Below are 10,000 nucleotides of genomic sequence, written 5' to 3' on the forward strand. Positions count from 1 at the left end.
GGCTGTGGTAGAGAGGGGCATCTGAGAAAGTCTTGCCCAGGAGAGGGGCCTAGTACTGGGGAAAATGCTGGGAAGGGCACAACAACAACCAAATTAAAACAGCATGGGGGTTGAATCAAGAAGGTGAGGGTGGCAGAGAACAGGGAATAGTGGTGGAGAGGCTTCTGGAAAGACTAATGGAACAGATGGGAGTGATAAAAATGAGGAAGGCACAGGAAGGGCAGGTGAAACAGTACAAGGAAAAAATGGTGGAGATGAAAATGAGGTTGTGGTGGAAGAGAATAATGAGAATGGAGGTGAAAATGGGGTGGATGGCGAAGATGGAGTTGATCTGCAAGGGTGGAGGGGCTTGTGTCAGCAAGGACACTATAATTAACCAGGAGGAAAGTATATCTGCATCATTTTGTGCTGTTGTGAAGCACTTTGAGAAACATTTATTATTATTATTAATAAACTAAACTCTCTCTCTCCCCTGCTGCCCTCTCTCTCCCTCCATCTCTCTCTCTCTCTCTCTCTCTCTCTCTCACTCTCTCTCTCTCTCTTTCTCTCTCTCTCTCTCTCTCTCTCGGTCTCTCTCTCTCGGTCTCGGTCTCTCCCTCTCTCTCTCTCTCTCTCTCTCTCTCTCTCTCTCTCTCTCTCTCTCTCTCTCTCTCACAGTAACATCTTTAAAGGATCAGCTGTGTGTATGTACAACATGGCCGATATCAGGAGGGTCTTCCTGGGACCCTACGCCCACAGAGACGGACCCAACTACCAGTGGGTTCCCTTCCAAGGCAGGTGCCCTACCCTCGTCCCGGCACTGTGAGTCACTCTATGAAGCTGCATACATTTACTTTACAAAACAAGTCAGGACTATCAAATACATGTGTATAGCCATTCAGAAGTGACCATTTAGAGGTTAATGTACAATATATTAATTCTTCTTCACTTCTTACTCCATAAGCAACCCTTTGTTAGCCAGTAATGTCAAATGTATCAACTTTAATGCTTGAAATTCTATGTATCAATCCCTAAACCAAGTTGTAAATATATCCTTTGTTGTATGATATATGCTTTACTCGCTGGTCTGGTAGTGTGAACACTTAAGGTAACGCACTTGTGCTTCCGCATTGCTCTGATTGGCCAGTGCTCTCCCTTCGTGAATCGCAGCAGCTCTACGCACCGAGCGTAGACGCGTCACTCGTTGCAGGCTCTCCAGAAAAACACAAAGCCGCCATCTTTAATGTGTCGCATAGGTCGCATAGGTAATATTAATAGGTTGCCGCGGCATTATGCATTCGTAATCCCCCCTACATAATAACCACGCAGGTTAATCAGCAGGTTAATCAGCAGGTTAATCAGCAAAGGTTAATAATAATAACCATGCAGGTTAATTAGCAACGCTCGCACAATACCTAGCTTAATAATAAGTAGGCAATTGGCACAAGTGTAAATGATCAGTTGGTGACAAGTTCGAATCACTTCAATTATTATTTTTTCTTTCTTTTTTACGTTTAATTAATTTATCATCTCTCTATATAAACGTAACTAGCTATTCATATCAATCGAAATAACGTTCATCTCCGCGAGCCTTCAGAGCTGCTCTTATTTGTAAATAGAAGAAAAAGGAGTTTTTCATTGTTCAGGAGTGGATATGTTGCATAAAAAGAATTGAAGTGATTCGAACTTGTCACCAACTGACCATTGGCTCCACAGCAAGCTGACGAACGAGTTGAGCTAACCGTCGATGTTAAAACTGAGTGACGAATGTAGTGGGGAGTGTAAACAGTGATTCAACCCCCCTCAATGTACAGTGATTCAAACCCATAACGTTATGAATAAAACGCGAAATAACAGCATATAACGTTATGAATAAAACGTGAAATAACAGCATATAACGTTATGTTATATAACGTTTATGAGTGAATCTGGTAGAGTGAATCTGGTAGTTGTTTTGATAAATATGTACATTCCGCCGATTAACATTACATTTCCGCGAGTAGGTCGCTTAACATTACAAGGCTCGCTTGCGTTACGGGCGTGTGGGCGAAAACGAGCGTAGTGTTCACGCGGTCTGGTAGGACCTGCCACACACACACACACACACACACACACACACACACACACACACACACACACACACACACACACACACACACCTCACAATACCAGACGTCTAGAACGAGCGAGAAATTATAGTTTCTTTCCACAGAATGTGGGGTATGTTTTTGGGTCAATGGAAACTTATATATAATATGCATCATCTGCAACCACCAAGAAACCAAGAATTCACACTGTAGAAAGTCTGCATGTAAAAGAGGAAAAGCACACCGGTGCGCAACAGAGCAACGACCCTCAGGGGAAATCCATTGAAAACACTGAGACAATACCGTTCATGGCCAGCAGGCGCCTCAGTTATGGATGATCACACATCCTCAGTCATCCTGCTCTGTTGTTGCGATGCTCTGTTGTTGTGAGCGACGCAGTGCTCTGTTGTTCTATAAGGTCATTTAGAACTGTACTTTGTAAAGAAACTCAATGTGTTAAGAGTAGGGATGTCCGATATTATCGGCCTACCGATATTATCGGCCGATATCGGCATTAAAATGTGATATCGAAAAATATCGGTTTTCAATTATTATTATTATTTTTTTGTTATTTTTTTTTAACATTTCTATAACCTTTATTTACCCAGGCAAGCAAGTAAGAACAAATTCTGATTTTATTTATTGTCAAAGTGTAGGGTGGGGGGGGGGCCTGCATATATCGGTTGATATCGGTATCGGAAATCAAGAGTTGGACAATATCGGTATATCGGTATCGGTAAAAAAGCCAATATCGAGCATCCCTAGTTAAGAGCGATGCACTGCTCTGTTGTATGTTAGAGCGATGCTCTGTTGTATGTTAGAGCGATGCTCTGTTGTATGTTAGAGCGATGCTCTGTTGTATGTTAGAGCGATGCTCTGTTGTATGTTAGAGCGATGCTCTGTTGTATGTTAGAGCGATAATCTGTTGTATGTTAGAGCGATGCTCTGTTGTATGTTAGAGCGATGCTCTGTTGTATGTTAGAACTTTGTAAAGAAACTCAAAGTATACGCTGCTCTGTTGTTATATATTTTTTATTGAACAATTTTATCACACTTTTTACTGTCCGTTCTATTTTATTATTTTTTAGCCTATTTTTAGCCTGAATTAAACCGCACTTTTTTACTCTATCTCTAAACTATTCTGTGATTTACCTTACCTGGCTACCTCTCTAGCTTTTTGTATAAAAGTTTTTATGCTTGCGTATGCCTGTGTCTTTTACTGTTGTGAAGCACTTTGAACTGCAATTTCCGTATGAAAAGTGCCACACAAATAAAGTTATTATTATTATCCTCTCTCTCCACGCCGCAGTGCCCCAGTAAGACCTTCGGCGGCTTCGACTCCACCAAGGACCTGCCCGATGAGGTCATCACCTTCGCCCGGGGCCACCCCGCCATGTACACCCCTGTGCACCCCATGGGGGGCCGTCCCATCGTGGTGCGGACAGACGTGGACTACCAGTTCACCCAGCTGGTGGTGGACAGAGTGGAGGCGGAGGACGGCCAGTATGATGTCATGTTCATTGGAACAGGTCTGTATAGCCTTACAGTTTACCTTTGATTATTGATGTCTTATTATTATTGTTATTGTGTTTCCTGCTGTACATACGATTCAGTTTTGTATGATTAATCCTACCGATAGCTTTCTGTTAATCAAATAAGGGGAGTTTGATTTATTTTGACAATTGAAGATTGAAGAACACAACTGGTGTATTATTAAGGACACATTTAAATGTGCAGCTAGGCGGTAAATGAGCAATACACAACTACAATTGCACAAACAGTATAGGGTGTAAGAAAATATCAATACACAAGTATCATGATTACATTTTTGCCAATACTTCTTAAAAACACTTTATTAATCTTTAATCCATACTCCATAGGTTACATGTGGTTAAAATGTAGCATTAATCCATTGTTTTGTATTTAAACCCTAAAATGTTAGCTTCCACTATTTAAGATCTTGTATCATCAGCCATTGGACCTCTTGTATTGTGTTGGCCTCCTCCTCCTCAGACCTGGGTACCGTGCTGAAGGTGGTGACCGTCCCACGGGAGAGCTGGCATGACCTGGAGGAGGTGGTGCTGGAGGAGATGACTGTCTTCAGGGTAATTACTGCCTTTTATTAATGTTTAATATGTCTTCAGGGTCATTACTGACCTTTTATTGACATTTAATATGTCTTCAGGGTCATTACTGACCTTTTGTTGACGTTTAATATGTCTTCAGGGTCATTACTGATCTTTTATTGACGTTTAATATGTCTTCAGGGTCATTACTGATCTTTTATTGACGTTTAATATGTCTTCAGGGTCATTACTGACCTTTTATTGACGTTTAATATGTCTTCAGGGTCATTACTGACCTTTTATTGACGTTTAATATGTCTTCAGGGTCATTACTGACCTTTTATTGACATTTAATATGTCTTCAGGGTCATTACTGACCTTTTATTAACGTGTAATATGTCTTCAGGGTCATTACTGACCTTTTATTGACATTTAATATGTCTTCAGGGTCATTACTGACCTTTTATTAACGTGTAATATGTCTTCAGGGTCATTACTGACCTTTTATTAACGTGTAATATGTCTTCAGGGTCATTACTGACCTTTTATTAACGTGTAATATGTCTTCAGGGTCATTACTGACCTTTTATTGATGTTTAATGTGTCTTCATTCGGCGGCTGGGTGGCGTAGCGGACATTGCGCTCGTCACCAACGCAAGAGACACCGGGTTCGACTCCGGCTGTCGGCGTTGCCTCCGGCTTGGGCCGGCCGTCATACTAACTCGATTGGCAGAGTTAGCGGGTGGAAGTCGATGGGTGGTAATCTGGACGTTGTGGACAGCGACTCCTACAGGTCGGTTGGGGGACACCTGCACAGCAGAGACAGGAAAATAGCGGGGGTAGTGTGAGCCTCCCACACGTTACACCTCGCCAAATGAGAGTCCGCGCTGGCAGGTGAAAATATGTGACAGGCTGCCTCCACATGTATCGGAGGGGACACGTGATGCAAGGCTTCTATCCTCCCTACAACCGACCAGTGGGGGGCATATGCGAGCAACGTTCAAGACAGGGGAGAGGAGAATTGGCACGGCTAAATTGGGATGGGAGAAAAAATAGAAAAAGAGGAGAAAAAGTGGCCCCAAAACAATATGTCTTCATTACTGACCCTTTATTAATGTTTAATATGTCTTCATTACTGACCTTTTATTAATGTGTAATGTGTCTTCAGGGTAATTACTGACCTTTTATTAATGTAGTTAATATGTCTTCAGGGTAATTACTGACCTTTTATTAATGTAGTTAATATGTCTTCAGGGTAATTACTGACCTTTTATTAATGTTTAATATGTCTTCAGGGTAATTACTGACCTTTTACAACTGTAGTTTATACTGTATTTTCACTGTATGCTGTAGTTAATATGTCTCCGTGGTATTATATCACTGACCTTTTAGACTGGTAGTTTATGCTGTAGGCGGAAAAAAAACGCATATGATAATGCTTTGCTTATGTGTAACCTTGTAAAGTTTTTTTTTGATCAAATATTTTTATTTTATTTTCTTTTTTCCAACATGAAACAAAACATATCACAATACAACAACAACAATACATAAAAAGACTTACTCAACACCACATGACAAGACAACTACTGATACAACTGTACAGTGATCATCCTAACATGGACACTCGCTCGTTCTCTTCCCCCCCCCCCCCCCCCTCCCCCCGCTCACCCCAGGACCTCAACATGAGTCACACTCATAATACATCACAATACATCACTCAGCAAAAAAAAAAAAAAAAAAAAAAAAAACAAGAATCTAAACAAACATTTCCAAACTTATATGCGTTCCCTCAACTTTGCCACTGTAGCCAACCAAATTACGATATCAGATTCCCTAACCCCTATAACACGTGCCGTGGATATCTCCAAATAGATCACGTCAAGGTAGGTGAGAAACCATACCTTTGGACAGAGTCTATCTGGATGAAACCAACGTGAGGCAATCAATTTTTTTGCGGCTGTGAGGCCGGCCAAAATTAGTTTTTTCACCTGTATAGAGGTCGGTAATTTAGAGAGATCATTCAGTAATAGTACAGAAGGAGATACAGGTATGGTTAGAGAGAAAATGTCTGAGAGCTGATATGTAACATTTTCCCAAAAAATCACAACAGGAGGGCATTCCCAGTACATATGCATAAATGTACCTGTGGCGCCACTTGGACACAAGGTACACAGAGAGTCAGGTCTGAGACCCATTGAATTCAATCGTCTAGGGGTTAAATAAGTCCTGTGAATAAAATTCAGATGAATCTGTTGGTGATCTGGGTTGTGTGAGGATAACCGAACATTTTCCCAGACTGCATCCCAATCAAAATCTACATCCAACTCCGGAACATCCTTTCTCCAAATCGTATCCAGGGGGAGCTCTTTATACGAGGTCATGAGTAAATGGCGATAAAAGTCAGAGACAAAGCCTCTCGATGTCTCCTTGTCATAAAATAACTTGTGAAAGCGGTGATGCACTAGTGGAGCATCCCATGGCACGCCATGAGCCTTCAGAGCTGCTCTTATTTGTAAATAAAAGAAAAAGGAGGTTCCGGGGAGATCATATCCGTTGGATATATCCTGGAAAGATCGGAGGCCAGAGTTATCAAAGATATCCCCCAATGTGTGCATACCTTTCTTTTCCCATCTAGGGTACCTAATAGGTTGTTGTTCAATAAGGAGAAGATTGTTATTAAATAGAGGGGAATGCGTGTGCCATTGATGGCGGTTTGTACCCACTTTCTGAGTGTCACGCCAAGTTTGGATCACATGTGTGATTAAAGGGCCAAATCTTAATTTACATTGTTTAATTGATATGTTGGTATACACAATATCCTGAAGTCTATATGGGGACACCAACTTCTCCTCCAATGGTCGCCAAGATACAGCTGCTTGAGCATCAAACCAAGTGATCAAAGGTCTCAGAGAGAAAGCCTGAAAATAATATTTAAAGTCTGGAAATGCTAAGCCCCCATCGAGTTTACTCCTTTGGGCAGTTGATCTCTTCAAGCGCGGGCGTTTATTGTTCCAAACGAATTTATACGAGGCAGAGTGCAATTTCTGCCAGTAACCAACAGGAGGAGGTAACGGGAGCATGGAGCTGATAAAGTTAATTCTGGGTAAAATATTCATTTTAATTATTGACGCACAGGCCTGTAATGAATTTTTTAATTTGGACCATCTGTTAAAGTCATTCGTAATCCTGTCACCCAAGCTGGAGTAATTATACCTTACCGTCTGGCCTATAGTGGGGAATATTTCAATCCCGAGACATTTAAAGTGCTCCACCATAAGCATGTTTGCCGGTAAGATGGTAGCCTTCGCAGGCTCATTAAGTGGAAGAAAAGCAGATTTTGGCCAGTTGATCTTAAAGCCGGACAGGCTGCCGAATTCATCTATCACGCCGAGCAGATGAGGTAGAGAGATGGAGGGATTTTGCATAAACAGGAGTACATCATCTGCGTATAAGCTAATATGATGATGTGTGCCCTGAATTGAAATAGGAGACATAATTTGGGATTGTCTTATGTATTGAGCTAGGGGTTCGAGGGATAAAGCGAAGAGTCCGGGACTAAGAGGACAACCCTGTCTAGAAGAACGCGAGACAGAGAAGAGTGGCGAACAGAACTTTCCCGTTAAGATCATGGCCGAAGGCTCAGTGTATAATACTTTGATCATATGAATGAAACCCTCACCCAACCCCATCCTTCTGAGAACTGCCCATAAGTAAGACCACTCCAATCTGTCAAATGCCTTCATTGCGTCCAAGGATATGACCGCTGTAGGGGCTGCAATATCCTTGCTGGCATTGATCACGTGCAGTAACCGTCTGATGTTGTCAGTAACCAGGCGGCCTCTTATGAAGCCGGTCTGATCAGGGTGAACTAGAGATGTCATGTGCTTTTGAAGTCTGGTGGCTAGAACCTTGGCATATAGCTTAAGATCGGCTCCGAGGAGACTTAGGGGCCTGTAGCTGCCACATTCGGTGGGGTCCTTATCCTTCTTGAGTAAAACAGATATAAGCGCCATATTGACATCTCTAGAAAAATTGCCCTCTTTGATTGAGTGTAAGATCATTGAGAGTAATAAGGGGCCGAGTACATCCCAGAATGCAAGATAGAGTTCCGGTGGAATGCCGTCCCATCCGGGAGCCTTGCCCCGTTGCATATCCGCAATCGCCTCTCTAAGTTCAACCAGCGTGATAGGTGCAGCTAACAACCTAGCACTATCTTCTGAGATCTGTGGTAGATTGATTTGATCAAGAAAATCCTCCAGCTTGGTATGATCAAAGACCACCTCTGACTTGTACAGATTGGAATAAAAACAACGAAATGTATCATTAATCTTTTTTGGGTTGGTGGTTACCTCCCCCTGTTGGTTCTTAATGGAAGGGATATCCGCAAATTGCTCACTGGCACGTATCTTCATAGCTAATAGGTGACTAGGCCTGGAGGCGTGAAAGTAGTAGTGCTGTCTTGTTCTGTGCATCTGAAATTCAGATTGTTGTCTTAAAATAGAGTTAATCTCTTTTTTCACTACCTTAATTTGAAGCTCCAGTCGATTAGAGTAGTTGTGCTGCAAGGAAGAGATCAACATGGCTTGAAGCTTTTCCAGTTCCTCTAGCTTGGAGAGACGTCCCTTGCGGAGATTAGATGCAAAGAGAGTAGTGTTACTTCTGATAAATCCCTTAACCGAATTCCATAGGATTCTGGGGTCCTGTACAGAGCCAACATTAAACTGTAGGAATTCAGTGAGCTTCTCTTTAAATTGCAAGTTAAACTCTCCGTTTTTCAGAAGTGTTGAGTTAAAACGCCATCTAGGGGCACGGGATGTTATTTTACTGAGTGAACCTTTGAGGAGGATACCTTTGTGGTCTGAGAGTGCTATGGGCACTAAGTCAACATCAAAGCTATCAAAGAGATGTGGGGAAGAAAAAACATAATCAATTCTGGAAGAGGTCTTATGTCTTGACGAGAAGAAGGAGTAATCCCTCGCAGATGGGTTGAGCAAACGCCACATATCAATTACCCCTGTGTCCTTAGACCAGGCCTGTAGGGCTGTGGTAGCTTGCTTCTGATCAGAGTTTTCCGTGTGATTGGATCTATCGATCAATGGATCCCAAACTGCATTAAAATCAGCTCCTACTATTAAAGAGTAATCAGGTAGTTTCAACATAGCTGAAGTTAGTGCAGCATAAAAGTTAGCGTCATACAAATTAGGGGCGTATGCAGAAATCAGCGCAATTTTCCGGTTAGAGCATTCTATTTTAGCAATAGTGATTCGACCATTTGCATCAGACCACACATCTAACAGTTTAATATTCAAATTTTTCTTCGCCACTATGGCTACCCCTCGGGTCTTGGTGCCAAAAGAAGAAGAACTTATGTTATGATAAAATTTATTTGCCAATTTTGCATTATCCGCCAATAAAAGATGAGTTTCACTCAGCAAAGCCAGATCCACTTGCTTCCTCTTTAGCCACGTTAGTACACTTGTGCGTTTATGTGGTATATTGAGACCCCCTGTATTCCAGATCAGGATATTCAAATTAGCCATAGTCTAAAAGGGATGCAGTCTGGTTGAATGTAATTCGTTTGGAGTAGAAAACTATAATAGATACATATTCACTTGTTAAGGTTCCATTGAGTACCGAGCGTGAGCGTGAAAACAAAAATAAAACAGAGCGAGTCGACTGAAAAGAAAAACAAAAAACACAATCCCCCATTCCCTCCCCCCTCCCCCCCACTACTATAACTTCTCCTATCCGGAGATTAAGCTGCATCCCACCTGGTCGTCTGCAAACTAAAATGCAAACAGCCAGGTAAAAAGCAGACTTCCTTCTCAGTGGCTACACGCCACGCTCCCACAACAGTAACAAAAAAAA

The 10,000-nt window shown here is 42.0% G+C and overlaps 1 protein-coding gene across 1 annotated transcript in view; it reads left to right on the plus strand.

Annotated features, from left to right (window-relative positions):
• Positions 1–657: 657 nt before the first annotated feature.
• The window catches only part of LOC311248129 (semaphorin-3aa-like), a gene marked incomplete at both ends in the record, with an annotated part of 17,075 nt that continues 7,732 nt past the window's right edge, over positions 658–10,000 (plus strand). The window contains 4 exon segments of the mRNA XM_084339072.1: positions 658–776; positions 779–801; positions 3,376–3,595; positions 4,080–4,171. Of these exon segments, the coding sequence (XP_084195198.1) occupies positions 658–776; positions 779–801; positions 3,376–3,595; positions 4,080–4,171 (454 nt within the window).

This window comes from Notolepis coatsorum (assembly GCF_963971535.1).
Source record: "Notolepis coatsorum genome assembly, contig: SCAFFOLD_3413, whole genome shotgun sequence".
In the NCBI taxonomy this organism is placed as follows: domain Eukaryota; kingdom Metazoa; phylum Chordata; class Actinopteri; order Aulopiformes; family Paralepididae; genus Notolepis; species Notolepis coatsorum.